Raw genomic sequence first — 20,674 nt, 5'->3', positions numbered from 1 at the left:
TCAAGGTATGCCGGCGGCCTACGTGTGCGTTGCGGCCTGGGGTGTTCCCTGGTCCGGGCTCCAGGTTCTGGCTCGTGTTCCAAGGATGCTGGCTGTGATGGGGTTGTTTGGTCTGGCGCAACAGGCTCGCTCAGTCGTGGTTCTGGTTCTGGTGTCCTTTCGGCCTCACGGGTCCTCTCTGTATTTACTGATTCTGCCTCTCCTGCTGGCCCCTCCTGCTCTATGGGCCTCACTGCCCCGCTGTTCCCTTGGGACTCCTCTGACCTGTCCTCCTCCTGGGTTTCTCCCGGGAATCGTCGCCGTATCTGGTCGCAGTGGCGGCGCCAGCATTGCCCCCCATCCGTTAGCACCTCGTACGACACTGGGCCAGTGACCCTGGTGACCGTGGCGGGTACCCATGCTGGGCCTGCCCCAAAATTCTTTGCATACACTGGGTCCTGGGCTTCGAAGGTCCGGGGGTTCCTGCCTTCCCCCACCACTACCTCATCCTGAGCTCTATCGGGGTGAAGGCGGTCCAATCTGATTGCAAGGCGCCGACCCATTAGTAGTTCAGCGGGGCTCCGGCCAGTCGTTGAGCTGGGGGTGCTGTGCTGTGCTAGCAGGAATGTGGCAAGGTGGTACTCCCAGTCCCCTTGCGTCATGCGGCGAAGGGTGTCCTTGGTGGTCCGCACCATGCGTTCTGCTTGGCCATTGGTGGCAGGGTGGAATGGCGCCGAACGGATGTGGCGGATGGCGTTCTGTGCTGTGAAGGTTTGGAATTCTCCTGACGTAAATGCAGTCCCGTTGTCTGAGACGAGAGTGTCAGGGAGCCCGTGGGTTGCAAACAGCCTGCGTAGTACCCGGATGGCTGCGGACGTGGAAGTGGACGGTACCAGTGCGACTTCCAGCCATTTGGTGTAGGAGTCCACCACTATGAAGAATGTTTTCCCTTGAAAGGGGCCAGCGAAATCCACATGCAGGCGTGACCATGGTGCTCGGGCGGACTCCCAGGTCTGGACTGGGGCCCTTGGGGGATCTGGGCGGGATTCTTGGCAGGCCTGGCAGTGTTTGACCCAGGCCTCTATCTCTCCGTCGATCCCTGGCCACCACACATAACTCCTGGCAAGGGCCTTCATTCTTACTACCCCTGGGTGTGTCTCATGTAGGGCTGTGAGGACCCTTCTGCGGAGGGGCTGGGGAACAACGACTCTGCTTCCCCATAACAGGCACCCCTTGTGGGCCGACAGTTCATGTTTGCGGGTTGTGTAGCCGGCGAATTCTGGCCCGGGGCTGCTGCTGGGCCATCCCCTCCACACCCAGTCCAGGACCCGGGAGATGACCCTATCCTTCTTGGAATGGTGTGCAACTTCTTGTGCCTGAATGGGGCGGTCGGGAAGCAGCTCCAGGCTCATGACCTCTTGTGCAGGTGCTGGGTCAGGGCCTGTTTCCGGTAGTGGTAGCCTGCTGAGGGCGTCCGCATGGCCCATCGCCTTCCCAGGTCGGTGAATCAGTGCATACTGGTAGCTGGCAAGGAAAATTGACCACCTGAGGACGCGAGGAGACAGCACTTGGGGGGTCTGCTTTTCGGGGGCAAACAAGCCAAGCAACGGCTTGTGGTCAGTCACCACGGTGAAGGGCCGCCCGTACAAGAAATCATGGAATTTTTTTACTCCCTTCACGATTGCCAGACCCTCCTTGTCAATTTGCGAGTAGTTCCGCTCGGTTGCGTTGAGTGTCTGGGAAAAGTACGCCACCGGCACCTCTCTTCCATCCGGGAGTTGGTGCCCCAGGACAGCGCCAATGCCATAGGGTGAGGCGTCGCATGCTAGCACCACCGGCAGCCTCTCGTCGAAGTGTGCCAAGACAGAGTTTGAGACAAGCAAGTCCTTGACTGCCTGGAATGCGGCCTCCTGGCGCTGGCCCCACACCCAAGGGGCCCGCTTGTCTAGGAGTCTGTGTAGGGGCTCCGCTACCGCCGCCTTGTGGGGAAGGAAGGAATGGTAAAAGTTCAATAGTCCTAAGAAGGCCTGAAGTTCAGTCTTGCTCTTGGGCGCTGGGGCATCACAAATAGCCCGTACCTTGTCCCCAGTCGGGTGGACCCCTTCTGCGTCCACCATAAATCCCAGAAAGTCCACCTGAGGCACTCCTAGTAGACATTTTTCCCGCTTCACCTTGAGACCCGCCGTCTGGAAACGGTGTAGAACAGTGCGGAGGCGGTCCTCAAACTCCTCTGGTGTGGGCCCAGCAATCAACACATCATCGAAGAAGGGGGTGACACCAGGAATCCCTTTAAGGAGAGAGTCCATTAGATTCTGGAATATGCCTGGTGCCACGCTGACCCCGAATTGCAGCCGCTTTACCCTGAACGCTCCTCTGTGCGTCACAATCGTCTGTGCCTCTGCTGTGGCCTCATCTACTGGCAGCTGTTGATATGCTTGGGCGAAGTCCAGCTTGCCAAAAATTTTCGACCCAGCCAGGGTGGCAAGGACATGGCTGACCACTGGCACTGGGTATGCGTGGGCCGTGAGGGCCTTGTTTATGGTACATTTGTAGTCTGCGCAGATGCGGACCGAACCATTAGGCTTGACGGGTGTAACGATTGGAGTTTCCCAGGGGGCATTAGGCACCGGCTCCAGCACTCCTTGCTCCACGAGTCGGTCCAATTCCTCGTCTATACGGGGTTTCAAGGCGAACGGGACCCGGCGGGCCTTGAGCCTGACCGGTCGTACTGCGGGGTCAAGCTGTAGCGCAATGGGGGGCCCCGTATACTGTCCCAATTTCCCATCGAAAACGCCTGGAAATTCCTTGCATATGGCGTCCACGTCCACTTGTAAGCTAGTGTGGTTCACCCCGGTGACAGCTAGCCCCAGTGGTCCAAACCATGCCAATCCCAGTAAGCTAATGTAGGGGCCCTTGACCACAAGCAAGTCCAGTTGCCGCGTCCGCCCTCGGTATTGCACCCTGAAGGTCCCCACCCCCATTGTGGGGACCTTACGTTTCTGGAAGTCCCGTAGGGTGAATGGGGCCGGCCTGAGTTTGGGACCCCCAGTAGGACACAGTCCCCTTAAGGTCTTTGCCGAGATTATGGATAGAGTTGAACCCGTGTCAAGCTCCATGCGGCATGGGGCCCCCTCTATCTGTACCTCTACATAAATTTTCTCTACGTTGGGGTGGGGCAACTGGTATACCTGGCAGTCCGTGAGCTCCGTCGAGTTGCCTTGGTGCGTTGGGCCCCGGGACCTGGGGCTCTTGGGTTGGTCATCTGATGCCTGGTGTCGGGTGGGCCGAGCCCGACACACCCGGGCGATGTGTCCCGATTTTCTGCACTGCCTGCACTCTGCGTTGCGGAAACGGCAGGTCCTCCTCTCGTGACTCTCCCCGCAGCTTGCGCAGTTTCCTCCTTCTCGCCGAGGCAGCTGTGGTCTGTGCGCTGCTTGAGTGCGCTGCTGTACTCGGTGCACCTCCTCCCTGTCGGATCCTGAGTCGTCAGTGAGGTCTTCGTGGTGGACCCTCGGTTGGGATGGCAGGCTCGGCCGTGCCTCTTGCGTCGACCTCTCGGCAGCTTCCGTTGCCAGGGCCTCCTCCAGAGCGACCTGGAACGTTAGGTCCTTCTTAGTGTAGAGGCGTCGTTGCAGCTTCTCATCCTTCAGGCCACCGACGAGGCGGTCACGAAGCATGTTCTCCAGCTCTGAGAAGTTGCAGAACCGGGCGGCTTGGCGGAGAGAGGTCACAAACCCAGTTATGGTTTCCCCAGGGGCTTGTCGCTTTGCGTAGAAGGCATTTCGACGAGCCACCACTGAGGGCTGCGGCGAAAAGTGCCCCTTCAGCTGTTCCATTATTGTTTTGTATGGAACAGTAGCAACATCTTCAGGCGCAAGGAGAGCCCGGGCGATTTCAAACGTCTCCTCTCCGCAGACGCTGAAGAATATCGCCCTCTTCTTGGCGTCTTCTTCGTCGGTGACCCCTTTGGCTTCTAGGAGGAAGGTGAAACGGGAGGCGTATGCTTCCCAGTCTCCAGATGCTGGGTTGAATGGCGAGAAGCTGCTGTTGGCTGCCATTCTGAGTTCCTTGTGTCCCGGAGCTGAAGCCTGGATACACGGTGCGAGGCAGCGGTGCGGCAGGTGGCGGTGCTGCGGTGCTGTGTGTGGCAGTCAGCTCAGCGGAATCCCACCTTCGTCGCCAGTGAAATATACTCAGAGTCGCAAAGTGATTTCATGCTCTTTATTCAGCTCATAGTGGTGAGGAGGAATGAATGAATGTCCCCTCACAGTATCTGCTTTATATACATTATTTACACAATGGGTTGCACATGATTGGCTAATTCCGGAATTCTACTGTAAGCCAATCAGGTTGTGGATTCACTTCAATCTGGAGCAGGATTGGGTGGTTCCTGCCAACCAATCATACTGCTGCATTGTTCTAGGACCAATCAGACTGCTGCATTCTGAATCCTATTGTTCTAGGACTAATCAGACTGCTGCAATTTGGATCCTATTGTTCTCAGTACATAACAGTTGCCCTACCTCAGTTCCCCATTCTTAAAAAAAATAAAAATCTGACCATTTATATTCATCAATGCATACAGGTATCACACTGTTTTATTCTCTGCCTACCAACCCACCTATCTGGTATTCCTGCTCTGCCCATCACAGGATTCTCTGTGAATTCCCTCTAGCTGTGAAGCTGTTGTCTCTTTCAAACTACCTACTGTTCCACTCTTCCCATGTCTGCCGGATATGTAGAATGCTGGAGAATCCTAAGCCTGGAGGTGGGATTGGGGTCCGCTCTCCACAGTCCCCCTGACTCTGTAACCTTGGAAGAGATGCTCCAGGTCTGGGCAGTTTGGATGCCATGGGAATTGGGATGGAACAAAGCTCTTTCTACAGTGAAACAACCCCCTGAGATGTCCACCCTAGCGCCTCCACAGAAACACTATACATTTTATTTATATCCCGCCCTCCCCAGCCGAAGCCGGGCTCAGGGCGGCTAACAACAATAAAGCAGTACAACACAACAGAACACTCTAAAATCATTCATTATAAAATTCAACCAGAGTGTAGGATGGAGGGGCTCACAGCACTGACACCCCCAGCAGGTCAGGCTTCTCCATCTGTCGCAGCTTTGGCTCCGGCACAGAGGAAGCCGGTCTCTGGGTCTCCCACAACTGTCTCTGGGTCTTGCTTTCCTAGCTAGACAGCCCCCCCCATTAGCCTGCGTTGCCCCCCCCCCCCCTTGCTGCAGTTCTTGCAACCCAGCTCCTTCTTTGGAGATGCTGAGGAGGACACTCAAGTGGCCAGAGAAGGCCCTTGTCTTGCCAAGAAACTTGTCTGTGGGAATCGTGCATCCATAATGCTATGGAAAGGGTGAATGTCTTCTAGAATTCTCTGGTGTCACCAGAAGAGGAAGCCGTTCTTTTCAGTCAGGTCTGTTCTCAGCTGCAGAGGATGAGTAGCCTTGGGAGTCTCTTGGGGAGATGGAAGTGATGAAAGGACTGAATCCATGAGGGAAAGCTACTTGCTCTGAGATGGGGGGACCTTCGGGCAAAGGCCAGCAGAGAAGAGATGCTGTTGACTGCTGGTTTCTGTTCCTCCCCACTTTCCCAAAGGGCGTAACATCTGAGGTCCTGCGGGAGGAAAGAGCGTCTCAGGGTCAGGGTCCAGTCTGGGCCAAAACGGCCCTCCGCTGCTCCCACCACAGAGTCCCTGGCTCTCGTCTATATTATTGCACTTTATGTGTTGTTTATGTGCAAGATAAACATTTGATATTGTGATAAGAAAATATAGAAGAGTATTGTTTATGTGACTGCACACCCAGTTACATCTTGTGTGTTTGTCCATTCCAGGAACAGCATTCCTGACCCAGATTTTCACAGGAAGTCCCTCAGATGATTCCCCTTTCAAACAGGATACGTGAATCTAAGCCAGTAGGGTACTCCTCTCTGGCAGACGGACAACCCCGTCCCCAAAGCCCCTCCCTCCCCCACCTCCCCATCACTCACCAGGATGGCTTGGGCCGCCTCCTGCTTGGAGCAGTTCTGGGTTCAGAGCCCCCTGAGCTGAGCTGCCTGGCAGTTCTGAATCACCTCCGGCAGGTACAGCTGATCTTCCTCCAGCAGCTGAAAGGCAAAAGTCAGGCTGTCAGTTCCTCACGAAGGGAGGGCTTCTCCACCTCCCAGAGTGCAGAGTGGGGGGCAAGGAGGGCAGGTCTGAGTCCCTGCTCTGGTTCTCTCCAATGCTCACCCCTGGGGGAGGGATGTGCAACCGCAGCACATCTGCAAAGAGAAGGACATGGGGACAGGTGAGTCCGTCCCTGAGCACCTGGCAAGGCTATTCCAAGAGTTTTCTCCTGGGTTCCAAGTCCTACGGCAGGGAAGGAGGGACATCCCAACCCTTGGGGACCAATCCTGGCCTCCTTTAACCAGAATGTGGCTCCCCAGGCTAACAAGATGGTCAATATCCGGTTCCACTCCACCCTTTTAAAATTTAAATCTCAAAACAGATCCTAACTTTCAGAGCATGTAAACCACATGAGTAGAAAGACTTCTGCTCCACTCACAGAAGTAGGACTATACTTCCTTCTCCTACCTGTAAAGTAAACGTCTATGTAACGAAAGAGAATCGACCAAAGTCTGCCTTCTTCCGTCAACCTCAGCTTCGCTCTTCAAGCCAAAAGACAACACTTCCTGTAGTGATCAGGTGGGATTGCTATGAGGATTTATAACAAATATAGAGTAAGCCTTCTGTGTCAGCAATGAAAGCATTGCGTTGACTGGGTTTAAACTATTTTCATATGATTCTTGATCAGTCCACTCCTCTGCATCCCTGTTCCATTTCTCTTTCTTCACAAGTCACGTACCCACTTAGACAGGCAGGCGTCCTGGGTCATCAGAGACAGGGGGCAGTTTCTTTGCTGTAGCTTTTCTGATATGTTAATCTTAGGCTGTTAATTTTAGGGCCAGGAAACAGGTCTCACATAAAGGTGATAATGATTGTTGTCCTCCTGGCCATCCTTCTTATCATATGTATTGATTGTTTATGACCTCCGGGGTTGCTGAATGCACTCCTTTTAAGTTTTCATTCATTTCAAATATGCACGCTTAACTAGTGTTTGTAGTTTAACTTTTCCCCACATGGGGTCTGTTGAAATGCTCAGAAGAAATCTGATTGGTTCTTATAAACACTCTGTAAAAAGTTCTTTTGTGAATAAAACGACCTGGGCCGAGGGGTAGACAGAGAGAGACACAGACAGAGATTATTATACACACCTGTCAGGGGTTTAGGAGCAGAGGCAAGGGCAAGGGAGGAAACAGAGAGCGAAGGGGAGGAGGCAGAAGAAAAGATGAGTGATGACGACGACCCGAGATCTCCGAGTCTTTCCAGTGAATCAGAGGATTCACAGAAAGGAGCACCAGTGGCCAGGGCAAGGGGGGAGTCTAGGGGGGCACCCCAGGAAGATAGAGCCAGAGGGGACTCAGAGGAGAGCAGTTGGAAATCGGGACCAGCGTCACCGCCAGAGAGCAGGGAAGAGGAAGGGAGCCAGGGGGCAAGCGCTGGCAGCTCACCACAGGAGGGAGGGCATGAGTCGGGAGTGGCCACACCTCCATCGGGGAGCGAAGAAACGGTTAAGAGGAAAGTGGAAGGTTGGGCGCGCGCGCCAAGTTCAAATGCAGAGGAAGGCGGCGCAGTAAGCAGCCCGGAAAGGGAGCCAGGTCCTAAAGCCCGGCGCAAGGAGGCAGGAGGGTCCGGGTCAGCGTCAGAAGAATCCCGGAAGGAAGAAGCCCCGGGGGGTAGAGGGACCCAGAGGAGGACAGTCAGGCGGAAAAGGTGGAGCAGGGCTAGGATATTAAGTTGGTGCGCACGGGGCGGAGACTCAGACGGAGCTTCGTCGATCTAGCTACTAGACGTAGAGTTGCGCGCAGCAGCGTGAGAATGGAAACTGTAATTCAATAAAGACTTTTACTTAATGATCGCTGGCTAGCGTGATCCTCTGTGAGCTAGGATCTTCAAGCAGCTCTGACAACACCCTTCCCAGAGTCTTGCTGGTTCAAGCCTCTGTGTGTATTCTTATTAATCAGAGTTCAATGCTTCCTTTACTTTGGGAACACCTCACTTCCCCATCCCCGGGCGAAATCCCCCGGCCTTTCATTGGTAGGGCTGCCACCACGCCGGTAGCGTTTACCTCAGCAGGGACTGACTGAGCGGGCGGCGAGATGCTTTCAGCCTCGGACACTTGGTGGGTCCTGAAATGGCCGTGCAGGCCAGATTCATGACCCTGGCGGGCTGGATTCAGCCCACGGGACATAGTACGAGGACCCCTGGCCTACACTGACTGGCAGCAGCTCCCCAGAGTTTCAGGCAGGGATTTCGTCCAGCCCTTGCAGGAGATGCCAGGGGCTGACAATGGGACATTCTGCATGCCAAACAGATGCTCTAGGGCTCCCCATATTTCACTAGCCTTTCAATGTTATGCTATTAGCAACCGTGGAGATTCCACCTGCCTCTTTCGAAAGGAGAACAGTCACCTGGTCAATTTAATTAATTAATTAATTAAATGATAGTAATTTATACCCTGCCAATCTGGATGGGTTTCCCCAGCCACTCTTGGCGGCTTCCAGCAAAATATTAAAATACAATAGTCCATCAAACATTAAAAGCTTCCCTAAATATAATAATAACAACAACCATCCATTTTCAGTCCATTGAATTAGCAATTAAGCATTTCTGGAGAAGGGAATGGCATACTTTTGTATATTAGTATAAAAAGCATGCATAGGAAAGTATTACTCATTTATGATGAGAATGGGATTTATTTATTTTGAACTTCGCTTGGTTCCTCCTTGGCAGCCAGTGCAATGGTTTCAGCAGGTCTAGAACTCAGGACCCGCTGCCTTGAGGGACATCTAAGAGCAGTTGGGCAGGGAAAGGTCTCCCTTGGGAGGTGGTGGACTCTCCTTCCTTGGAGGTTTCTGAGCAGAGATCGGACGGCCATCTGCCATGGATGCTTTAGCTGAGATTCCTGCATTGCTGGGGGTTGGACTAGATGACCCTGGGATCCCCTCCTCTCTCTCCACTCCTGAATTCTAGGAGGAGCTTCCTTGCCTCCTGCAAAGCCCTTTTCCCTGCAAGCTCTTCCTCTGGTTTCTGGCCAAGGGAGGGAGATGCTCAGAGTCCAGCCAAGAGCCTCGCGCTCCAAAAGGATATCTGGGCATGGGCGTAGCCAGGGGGGGGCAGCTGCCCCCCTTAATCCATAAGAAATAATAAGAATCTGAGAGAGGGCTGAGCTGGAGGGACTCGGCTTGGCAAGGGTTAAAGGGAACCGAGCTGCCTTCCTAGAGAGGACAGGAAGCAGGGGGGGGCAAGTCCTCCAGAGCCAAGGCCCCTCCCTCCCCAGTCCTTTCCTGCAAGAAAGGGGGGGGGGTGTTGCTTTGTGTCTCTGCTGCAAGGGCTGCCTCGCTGTCTCTCCTGGGATCTGGTGAGTCTCCTCTCTCTCTCTCTGGGATCTGGTGGGGGTCCCAGGGCTGCAGCAGGGGAGGGGGCCTGGGGGGCCTGATCTGCTCCTGCGGGGGGGGACCCCAAGTCAGGGAGGAGGAGAGGGTCCTGCCAGGGAGGGGCCAGGTCTGCCACGCTCTCTTCCTGCAGATCAGAGGGTCCCAAACTCATTTGACCCTCCGCCCCCCCTTTCAGAAAAGATCTCCCTTCTTTACACAAAGGAGTCCCTGGGACTTTAACTCTGTGTGACGTCGCTCAGCCTCATTGCACAACAGAGGAAACATCTGCAAATGGTTTTCCAAAGCTGGAGAAGAAGGTGGACTAGCCCCCCCCCCCAAAAAAAAAAAGGTGGGAGAGGAAGGCCAGGAATGAAGAGAGGGATCCCAGCCCAGAGTCTGGATGCTGCATTGGGGACCAGTTTCCCAGTGTCTCCCAGGGCAGCTCCCCACGGAGGCCACTGCAGCAATCCCCTCGCACCCAGAGCAGGGCATCCCAGGACCACATCCTCTCTCTCCCAAAGGGATTGTTGCTGGAAAAGCAGCCGGAAATGGGCGCTGCTACTCACTGAGCCTCCAGGGACCTTGGCATCAATGGCTGTGCGTGTGTTAAGCTATCTATTAGAATACTAATACTAAATTACCCACCTAAATTTCAAGGGAGGTGTCTTTGGCCTCATCCACTTGGCCCTCAGGGGTTGGCCAGATACATTCCTGGCCCTCGGAGCAAAGAAAAAGGGACCCCACCCCAGGAGTCTGTCTTGAGAGGGGCAGAGAGTCCAAGTGCAAGAAAAGGAGACAGGAGCAGGGGAGTGGGGGTGGGGGTGGGGGGAAGCAACTCCTGAGGACCCCCGGATGAGGACCCCCACTAGAGCCAAGCATCCATTTCCCACAAGATACAAATGACTCCCTTGTCAGTCAGTTCTGACTTCATGCATTGACTGGAAGGCAGCAGAAACCAGACTGATTCACCTCACATTAATCCGTTCAGTTGCCTCCACATTTTGCATTGCTAGAAGGCTAGAGACATATTTCTTCTCCTACTCTTCTTTCCCCCCCAAAAAGATAGCTCATGGACTGGAATGCGGTGCAGTCCAGCCCTAGTTCCCAGCAAGACGCATCCATGCTTGCTCAGGGAATCTTTTTCTTCTCCTGATATTGTACAACTTTTGTAACAGAACAATGTATTTGCTTTGTAGGATTTGCTAGAGCTTTTCATTCAGACAGACAGAACTTGGCAGGAGACCAAAGGGTTCCTTCCGATCTCTCACAGGCTTCCTGAGAGCACAGATGGATGAGCGAGACACAGCTGGTCCTAGAGCAGGAAGAGGCCATGCAATCCAAACTGGGAGCAGTGGGGGATTCTGGGAAAACCCGGTGCAGAAGATCCTGGGTGAGGAGGACACCCTCCGCTCAGAGGTGCAGAGCCAGCAGGTGAGGCAGTTCTGCTTCCAGGAGGCCAAAGGACCCCGAGAGGTTTGCAGCCGACTCTACCACCTTGACCGTCAGTGGCTGAAGCCAGAAAGGCACACGAAAGCTGAGATGCTGGACCTGGTGATCTTGGAGCAGTTCCTGGCTGTCCTTCCACCAGAGATGGAGAGCTGGGTGAGGGAATGCGGAGCGGAGACCAGTTCCCAGGCGGTGGCCCTGGCCGAAGGTTTCCTCCTGAGTCAGGCAGAGGAGAGAAAGCAGGTGAGAGAGACTTTCCTCTGGATACTCCAAAGGGGCTCCAAACAGGATGGAGAACATCCCATAATGCTCTACTTTTGGCCCATCTGTTTTCTGGGAAGGCATCCATGGAATGAGATCTAACACCCTGAATGTTTTTGTTTTTCTCATTCTTTTACTAATATTTCTCCCCATTCTCTCTTTTGAATCCTTGTTTCTTTTTCAGGGAAAGGATCTCTTTGCAGAAATGGACCTGTATTCCTGTGAGGCAGAGAGGCCTCCGTTGGACACCAGAGAGAAGCCACTGGGTAAGGAGGAAGGTGGTGTTTCTCTGTTTGGTCTCATTCTGTTGGTTTTCCAACTCATCTGAGGGTTCTTTGTCATGGCTAAAAATTGGCAGCTGTTTCTTTAATGCTTAAAAAGCTGGGTCAGCATGAGTCAGCGGCCTGCACCAGGTTGTATATATAGAGTGAGAAATGTTAGTTTGGTTTGGGTTGGTTGGTTGGTGAAAGCTGGTAGTGTTGATGGGTGTGAGAGATTTTGACCAGCTTCAGCCCATCTGAAGCTGATACAGGCTTTTCTTATCTTGAGCCCAAGCAGAGTAGTCCACACAGCAGAAGGATAAGCAGTATGTGCCACATTCTCAACTTTATTTCCACTCTGTGCTGAGAGAATACAAACATGCATCTTGCCTCTGTGAGAGCAGAGAAGCAACCTGTCTCTCTAACAAAGAAACCAAGAGTACAGTGAAAAACAGCAAACCAGTCTATGTCACATCCGGTCTCCCATTCCTGTGGGAATCCAACAGTAACTTGGAGTGTGGAATGCAAAACAATGTCTTGTGACATACATTCGCTGTTCAGTGAGGAAGCAGAAACCAACAGTGTGTACAGTTGATCAGTCGCTTTTGTGTACAGTTGGTCAGTCGCTTTTGCAGAAAGGCTTTTAAGAATAAAAGCAGAAAGTACTCTGCAAGGATACTCTTCTTGTGGACTCTTTTATGCCAACAAGTGTCCGAGGACCAGGCTGAGGCAACAAAGGGAGGTCAGAACATTTTATTTTTTTTACAAACACTGACAGGTTATGGGCCCAGTGTTTCTGAGCTTGTGCAGAGTGCAAAACGACTGACAGCATCTGAGCAGGAGTCCTGGTGGTGTATGGAGCCAGTGGCTGTGCGTTGGAGCAGTTGGTGGCAAGCTGTAACTGTCTGCAGTGACGCTGGGGCAGCTAGGATCTGAGGATCAGGAAAGCACTCAGCATCGGCTACTGGAACAGTCTGAACTCCTAGAGGACCACAGTAGGCGACTCACAGAGCAGCTACACCAGTACTCTGCAGGGATACTCTTCTCGGGGACTCTTTTATGCCAACAGAACCTTTTTTTTAAATAAACACTGATATTCTTTTCATCTTGTTTTGCGGGGAGACAGTTGGGAACAAGGGTCTAGAGGAGGGGAGATGGGTTTCTGCACATCTAACATATGAAATGGGCACAAACATCCAAATGCTCTCAGCAAGTATGGCTTTCTGAAAGGCCCATCTGTTGTTAGAGATGCCCTGTTTCCTCTGTGAGAGAAGCAGGCACTCCTGGCGTCCTGCTTACATTTTTTCTCTTGCAGGTGACAGAATGATGCCAGCAAAACCTCCTGATCCGCCTCTTCATGGGGGCAGAAGGGAAGCAGCGGCTGTGGAACCAGATCAGGTCTGGGGAAGCTATCTTGTGGGGACAGAGGCCGAGGGATGGAGCAATGTCATGGACTGGTTGGGCACAGAGGAATGGTGGAAGGAAGCAGCTGGGGAACCAGGAAGGGAAGATGGCTCAGAGCCCAAGGAGTGGAGGTGGAAGAAGGATGAGCGGTCAGAGGCGGAAGAGGGAGAAGTCTGGGAAGAGGAGGTGTCAGAAGCTGAAGGGGAAACAGGGCTTAGTGAGCTGGGAGACTCTGTGGCAGAATGCAGTGCAGAATCAGAGGCAGAAGAGGAAGGAGGCAAGTGGGAGAGGGAAGTCGAGAGGCAGAGGTGAGTCAGGAGAAGGAGGAGCCATCGGTGGCTCCCTCTCCTTCTGCCAGAAGCCACCCTCCCTGCTTGTCTCTCAGAGCCAGGAAACCCCCTGCGTTGCAGGAATCTCTGCTAGATTATGCAAACTGACAGACCCTCTGGGAATGAGCTGCTGTTCTCATGAGGCCCGAAACTCAGCCAAGTCTGTGAATACCGTGTTTTTGGTAAGAAAGTGTGAACTCCAGCTGTGTACTGTGGGATTTCCTACCCATAGAACTCTGACACCAGCCTTCTGAATTTTGCCAGTAGGATTCATCTGTAGTTGCAGTTTTCATGGAATCCTAGAGTTGAAAGGGACCCCAAGGGTCATCAAGTCCAACCCCCTGTGTTGCTAGATCATCCAAGACAGATGGCCATCCAAAATTGTTGTTGTTGTTTAGTCGTTTAGTCGTGTCCGACTCTTCGTGACCCCATGGACCAGAGCACGCCAGGCACTCCTGTCTTCCACTGCCTCCCACAGTTTGGTCAGACTCATGTTTGTAGCTTCGAGAACACTGTCCAACCATCTCATTCTCTGTCGTCCCCTTCTCCTTGTACCCTCCATCTTTCCCAACAACAGGGTCTTTTCCAGGGAGTCTTCTCTTCTCATGAGGTGGCCAAAGTATTGGAGCCTCAACTTCACAGTCTGTCCTTCCAGTGAGCACTCAGGGCTAATTTCTTTAAGAATGGATACGTTTGATCTTCTTGCAGTCCATGGGACTCTCAAGAGTCTCCTCCAGCACCATAACTCAAAAGCATCAATTCTTTGGCGATCAGCCTTCTTTATGGTCCGGCTCTCACTTCCATACATCACTACTGGGAAGACCGTGGCTTTAACTATACGGACCTTTGTTGGTAAGGTGATGTCTCTGCTTTAAAAAAAAAATAAAAATTATTGGTTTTACAACATTTTTTAAACAATACAAACAAATAAAAAGACAAACAAACATGTATAATTTCATAACCTTTTTTTCATAACCCTCATTTATCGGACTCCCCCATACCTCCCCTTTCTGCATCCCAATTTCCAAAATTATTTCAGCAGCTTCTAAGTAATTTTATCAAATATGTGTCCTCTTAGTCTTTTCTTCAACTTAATCTTATGTCACTGTAATCCCTTTTTCTTTCTCAACACCTCAACATTTTAGCATTCATCAATTTTATAATAGTTCTTAAGATAAACTTTGAATTTCTTCCAATCCTCTTCCGCCGTCTCTTTCCTCTGATCACGGATTCTGCCAGTCATCTCAGCCAGTGTCATATAGTCCATCACTTTCATCTGCCATTCTTCCAAGGTGGGTAGATCTTGTGTCTTCCAATACTTTGCGATAAGTATTCTTGCTGCTGTCGTAGCATACATAAAGAAAGTTCTATCTTTCTTTAGCACCAATTGGCTGACAATGCCCAAGAGAAAGGCCTCTGGTTTCTTAGGGAAGGTACATTTAAGTACTTTTTTCATTTCATTATATATCATCTCCCAGAAGGCCTTAATCTTTGGGCACGTCCACCAAAGGTGGTAGAAAGTACCTTCAGATTCTTTACATTTCCAGCACTTGTTATCAGGCAAATGGTAAATTTTGCTAGCTTGACTGGGGTCGTGTACCACCTATAGATCATTTTCATAATATTTTCCTTTAAAGCATTGCATGCCGTGAATTTTATCCCGGTGTTCCACAACCATTCCCAGTCAGCAAACATAATGTTATGACCAATGTCCTGTGCCCACTTAATCATAGCTGATTTAACTGTTTCGTCTTGTGTATTCCATTTCAGCAGCAAATTATACATTCTTGACAAGTTCTTAGTATTGGGTTTTAACAGTTCACTTTCTAATTTTGATTTCTCCACCTGGAAGCCAATTTTCCTGTCCTGTTTGTAAACCTCCATTATTTGATAATAATGGAGCCAATCTCGTACTTTGGGTTTCAATTTCTCATGACTCTGTAACTTCAATTTATCTCCATCTTGTTCCAAAATTTCCCAATACTTTGGCCATTCTGCCTCCATATTGAGTTTTTTTCAATGCCTTAGCCTCCAAGGGTGACAACCATCTAGGGGTTTTGTTTTCCAACAAGTCTTTGTATCTTATCCAAACATTATATAATGCTTTTCTAACAATATGGTTTTTGAAAGCCCTATGCACTTTAATTTTATCATACCATAAGTATGCATGCCAACCAAATGTGTTATTGAAACCTTCTAAATCCAAGATATCTGTATTCTCGAGGAGCATCCACTCTTTCAGCCAGCAAAACGCTGCTGCTTCGTAGTACAATTTTAAGTCCGGCAGGGCAAATCCCCCTCTTTCTTTTACATCTGTCACTATTTTAAATTTTATTCTGGGCTTTTTGCCCTGCCAGACAAATTTCGAAATGTCTTTCTGCCACCTCTTGAAACAGTCCATCTTGTCAAGAATCTGCAAGGTTTGAAACAAAAATAACATTCTAGGCAGTACATTCATCTTGATAACTGCAATTCGGCCTAACATTGACAATTTCAAATTTGACCATATTTCTAGATCTTTTTTGATTTCTGACCAACATTTTTCATAATTGTCTTTATACAAGTTCAAGTTTTTAGATGTCAGATGAACCCCATGGTATTTCACCTTCTTAACCACTGTCAAACCTGTTTCATTCTGGAATTTCTCCCTCTCCATACCTGTCAATTTTCCCCCCAAAACTTTAGTCTTTTGTTTATTCAATTTAAATCCGGCCACCTGACCAAATTCTTGAATTATCTCCAACACCCTTTTTGTACTAGTATCTGGCTCTTGTAAAGTAAGTACCAAATCATCTGCAAAAGCTCTTAACTTGTAATGTTTTGCTCCGACCTGTACACCTTTAACCTGCTGGTCATCTCTAATCATATTTAGCAACACCTCCAGAACCGAGATAAAAAGTAGTGGGGAAATTGGGCACCCCTGTCGTGTCCCTTTTTCTATCTTAAGTTCTTCAGTTATCACATTATTTACAATCAACTTAGCTTTTTGTTCAGAATATATCACACCCATACCATTCTCGAATCCTTGGCCTACCCCCATCCCATGAAGATTCTTTTTCATAAAACTCCAAGAAATATTGTCAAAGGCTTTCTCCGCGTCCACAAATATCAGTACTGCTTTAGTGTTTATATTCACCTCCAATAGTTCCAAAATGTCTATTATGTTCCTCACATTATCTGATAAATGTCTTTTTGGGAGAAAGCCTGCTTAGTCCTTGTGAATCTTCTCCATCAACACTCTTTTCAATCTTTTTGCCAAAATGTCTGCAAAAATTTTGTAATCCACATTGAGTAATGATATTGGGCGGTAGTTCTTAAGCTGAGTCTTTTCAGTCTCTGTCTTTGGTATGAGTGTAATATAAGCTTCTTTCCACGATTCTGGCGCCCCTTTCCCCTCCAAAATCTCGTTGCAGACTTCCTTTAACGGTTGTACCAACCACTCCTTCAAAGCTTTATAGTATCTGGAAGTCAGTCCATCTGGTCCTGGAGATTTGCCCAATTGCATGTTCTGAATGGCACCTTCTATCTCTTGTTCTGTTATTCTCTGATTTAGATCCACCTTACTTTGATAAGAGATTTTTTGTAATCCATATTTTTTAAGGAATTCATCTATATCCTCTTCGTTCTGCGGTCCTTGTGAATATAATTTTTTTAAAATAGCTCAAGAAACAGTTTCTAATCTCGTTGGGTTTAGTTATATTCTTTCCATCCACTTCTAGATTTGTAACTGTATTTAGTTTCTGTCTTTTCTTCAATTGCCAAGCCAGAAGTTTGCCACATTTATCCGCAGATTCAAATGTCTTTTGTCTCATTTGCTTTATCTTCCACTCAATCTCTTGATTCATCAATTCCAGATATTGTGTCTGATATAGCTTAATCTCTCTCAAAATCTCCTGGGACTTTGGTTTTGATCTCAATTTCTTCTCTCCTTCTTTTATCTTTTCCAAGATCTTTTCCTTCTTCTCATTTTGCTTTCTCTTTTTTACCGAATTTTGTTGAATTAGGAATCCTCGCATCACAGCTTTACTTGCGTCCCAGATCACTCTCTTTTCTACATCAGTTTTTAGGTTTATTTCAAAATAGTCCTTTAAGGTTTTTTGGGCCTTTCTGTGGATCTCCTCATCTCGAAACAGGGTGTCATTCATTCTCCATCTGAATTGACCAGTTGTTGTAAGTTTCATTTCCATCTTCACGGCGTTATGGTCAGAGCAAGTCTTTGGGCAGATTTCTATCTTCTTGATCTTTGGAGCCAGCCCACTAGTAATCCAGATTTGGTCGATTCTGGTTCAGGTCATCATTGCTTGAGAGAAGAAAGTTCCCTCTCTTTCAAGAGGGTTCCTTGTTCTCCAAATATCTATCAAGTCCATATTTTCAGTCATTTCAAAGAAGGTCTTCGGAAGTCTCCCTTCCTTAGAGATTGTCTGTCTTTGTGCCTTGTCCATATTTGTAGAAACCACACCATTCATATCTCCCATGATTACTACATTGTAGTCCAAATAGTCCATCAGAGTTTCATGCAGCTTCTTAAAAAATTCCGCCTTCCCTTCATTTGGTGCATAAATTCCGACTATTAACAATTTTTCTCCTTGTATTTGTATTTCAATTGCCAGGTATCTTCCTTGTTCATCTTTAAACATCATTTTTGGGGCCAATTTCTCTTTTGCATAAATCACCACTCCTCTTTTCTTAACTTTATCCGATGAGATGAATTCTTTTATTTATAAGTAATTTCCTGTGTACCCTGGTCACATGAGTTTCTTGTAAACAAATCAAATCCAATTGTTCTCTTTTCAAAATATGAAAAACTTGGCGTCTTTTCGTAGGCATGTTCAGCCCATTACAATTCCAACTAAGGAATTGCAGGGCCATCTTGTTATTTAGCATTCACTCCTCCTACCGCTCCAAGTTGCTGCTCTTCCTCTGATGGTGGTTTAAGTCCAAATGATAGATTCAGGATGTCTACAGCTCCTTTTACCTCTGAGGTTGGGTCTACCGTTCCCTTCTGCAGATCCTCGTGGTTTTTCTCCAAAAACTTCTCTTTGTCTTGAATTGTTTTTATTTTCACCTTCTTTCCCTTGTAGTTGAAGGACAGTCCTTGTGGGAACTCCCACCTAAAAAGTATATTGTTCCTTTTCAGCAGGTAGACCAGATCTTTGTAGAAGGTTCTCACCTCCAGAATATATTTAGGAATGTCCTTGAAGATTTGTATATGGGGATTTTCAATTTCCAAGGCCTTTTGGTAATGTAGTTTTAATATTTTGTCCCTTTCTTCCTTGGATCTAAAAGTAATCAGGCAATCCCTCGGAGTCTTTATGTTCTGTCTCCTGCCCAATCTAAATGCTGTTGTGATCTTAAATTCTTCCTCCTGCAATTCTTCCTGCCAAAAGTCAGAAAACTCTTGTGTGAGAAACTCCACGAGGCTGTCCCCTTCACTTTCAGGAACTAATCTTAATTTCAAGTTTCTCTCCTTTCTCTGTAATTCCAGCAAAGACAAGGCCGCATCATGTTCATATACTTTTTTGGAGATCGGTTCTAATTTTTCCTGTGTCTCTTCAGCAATATTTCTGGCGTCCTCTGCAATTTTACGTGTTGCAGAGTTTTCTTCAATCAGTTTATTTATAGATTCCGTATTAGAAGTCACACTTTTCGTATTCAAGTCCAACCTTGCTGTTAGTTCTGTTAATTTTTGTGAATTTTCTGTACTCTGCTTTGTCAAAGCTTCTAAAGATTGATTTATCTTGAGTAACGCCTGTGTCATTGAATCCATGGAAACAGTTGTCACTTTTTCTTGCCCAGCTGCTCCTGTCGGTGTTAGGCTTGATATTGAGCCTCTTTTCTTTTGTTGTTGTTGTTTTGCTTTAGCTCTAGTGGTTATCTCATCCGCTGGGCCGCTCATGTCCCAAGGACGTTCTCACAGGAGCAGTTCCCTGATGGAAAATCCCACTGTCTTAATCTGTTGCTTTGCAACTGTTACTTCTCAACCCTCTAGAGGGAGCAAAACAAAATGTCCAAGTGAAGGAAACATAGAACTAAGAACAAAGAAACCAGGAAACTTCAATATAAATGCTGCAACACTTTTTCTATGTAGTTTCTCTGTCAACACAGTCCAATATGTTGTGGCAGCAAAGCCCCAAAACTTTGTATCAGGTAGAATATCAACTATGTAGCTTTGTAACAAGTTTCTAAAATCAGTTCTCTGTCCTGGTGTCTTATTTTGGCAGTCCGTTTCAGGGGATTAAGACAGCGGAAAACTTTTCTCTTTCAAATAGGTCATGCAGGTTAATAAAGTTACTTTTTCTCCCCTCTGCCCCTGCTTGCTAGAGAGGAGGTTCGTGTCCGATGCCAGGCTTAAACAGTCCTACAGTATTTTCATTCAGATGCAGCTTTATATTTTCGTTGATTTATCTGTCATGCAGTCAGGGGAAGGCAGACTTCCTTAATTTTAACCTTCCCCGTTTCCGGCCAAATTTCAGATTTAAATTTTTAAAGTCCAGATAATCGTTCAATCCTACTCACGGGTTTTTCGATCCAATTTCAATTTACAGGAAGGAATCAGCGCTCTCCGTTCATGGCGACACGGCTTCGCTCCGCGAGCTGGGTTGCGACTCTCAGCACCGCGCTCTCCCGATGCCGTTCCGGAGCCTTTAAAAAGGCTCTTTCGCAGTAAGGGGGCGCTTCTGGTGCCCACCGAGTCTCCTTGTTCACAGGCTTCCGCGCCTGTGATTTTAGGGGTCCCCCGCTTGCCGTAGCGGGTCAGACCCGAACTCGCGAAGCAGTCCTCCTCCGGAGCTCGGAGGGAGGACCGCTATTAAACGCTGGCGCCGACCGGAAGTCCCGATGTCTCTGCTTTTTAAGATGCTGTCTAGGTATGCCATCACCTTTCTCCCAAGGAGCAGGCGTCTTTTAATTTTGTGACTGCTGTCACCATCTGCAGTGATCATGGAGCCCAAGAAAGTAAAAGCTCTTACTGCTTCCATTTCTTCCCCTTCTATTTGCCAGGAGGTGATGGGACCAGTGGCCATGATATTCGCTTTTCTGATGTTGAGCTTCAGACCATATTTTGTGCTCTCCTCTTTCACCCTCATTAAAAGGTTCTTTAATTCCTCCTCACTTTCTGCCATCAAGGTTGTGTCATCTGTATATCTGAGGTTGTTGATATTTCTTCCGGCGATCTTAATTCCGGCTTGGGATTCATCCAGCCCAGCCTTTTGCATGATGAATTCCGCATATAAGTTAAATAAGCAGGGGGACAATATACAGCCTTGTCGTACTCCTTTCCCAATTTTGAACCAATCAGTTGTTCCATATCCAGTTCTAACTGTAGATGAGGTGATCAGGAACTCCCATTTCTTTAAGAACTTGCCATAGTTTGCTGTGGTCGACACAGTCAAAGGCTTTTGCATAGTCAATGAAGCAGAAGTAGATGTCTTTCTGGAACTCTCTAGCTTTCTCCATAATCCAGCGCATGTTTGCAATTTGGTCTCTGGTTCCTCTGCCTCTTCTAAATC

The 20,674-nt window shown here is 48.7% G+C and overlaps 3 protein-coding genes across 9 annotated transcripts in view; all 3 read left to right on the top strand.

The window, feature by feature from the left end:
- LOC309530352 (uncharacterized protein) overlaps positions 1-20,674 on the top strand; it is a 302,362-nt gene that overhangs the window by 25,691 nt on the left and 255,997 nt on the right. The window lies entirely within an intron of this gene.
- LOC309530300 (uncharacterized protein) overlaps positions 1-20,674 on the top strand; it is a 670,922-nt gene that overhangs the window by 641,017 nt on the left and 9,231 nt on the right. Inside the window, exon 1 of one of the 7 annotated variants that reach the window (XM_082219091.1) lies at positions 12,716-12,831. The exons of 5 other annotated variants lie outside the window; for them this stretch is intronic. In XM_082219091.1, the coding sequence (XP_082075217.1) occupies positions 12,757-12,831 (75 nt within the window). In that variant the 5' untranslated portion in view covers positions 12,716-12,756. Of the gene's footprint in view, positions 1-12,715; positions 12,832-12,908; positions 13,349-20,674 lie in introns of those variants that run through there. One more of the 7 variants, XM_082219090.1, reaches the window with a different exon arrangement.
- Positions 10,673-11,501, top strand: LOC309531551 (zinc finger and SCAN domain-containing protein 31-like; the record flags this gene model as incomplete). Its single annotated transcript, XM_082221143.1, has 2 exons — positions 10,673-11,155; positions 11,358-11,501. Exons 1-2 carry the CDS (start codon positions 10,754-10,756, stop codon positions 11,499-11,501), a joined length of 546 nt encoding a protein of 181 aa, XP_082077269.1. The 5' UTR covers positions 10,673-10,753.

This window comes from Podarcis vaucheri, assembly GCF_965113315.1.
Source record: "Podarcis vaucheri genome assembly, chromosome: 4".
In the NCBI taxonomy this organism is placed as follows: Eukaryota; Metazoa; Chordata; class Lepidosauria; order Squamata; family Lacertidae; genus Podarcis; species Podarcis vaucheri.
This window is presented reverse-complemented; position numbering and strand designations above follow the sequence as displayed.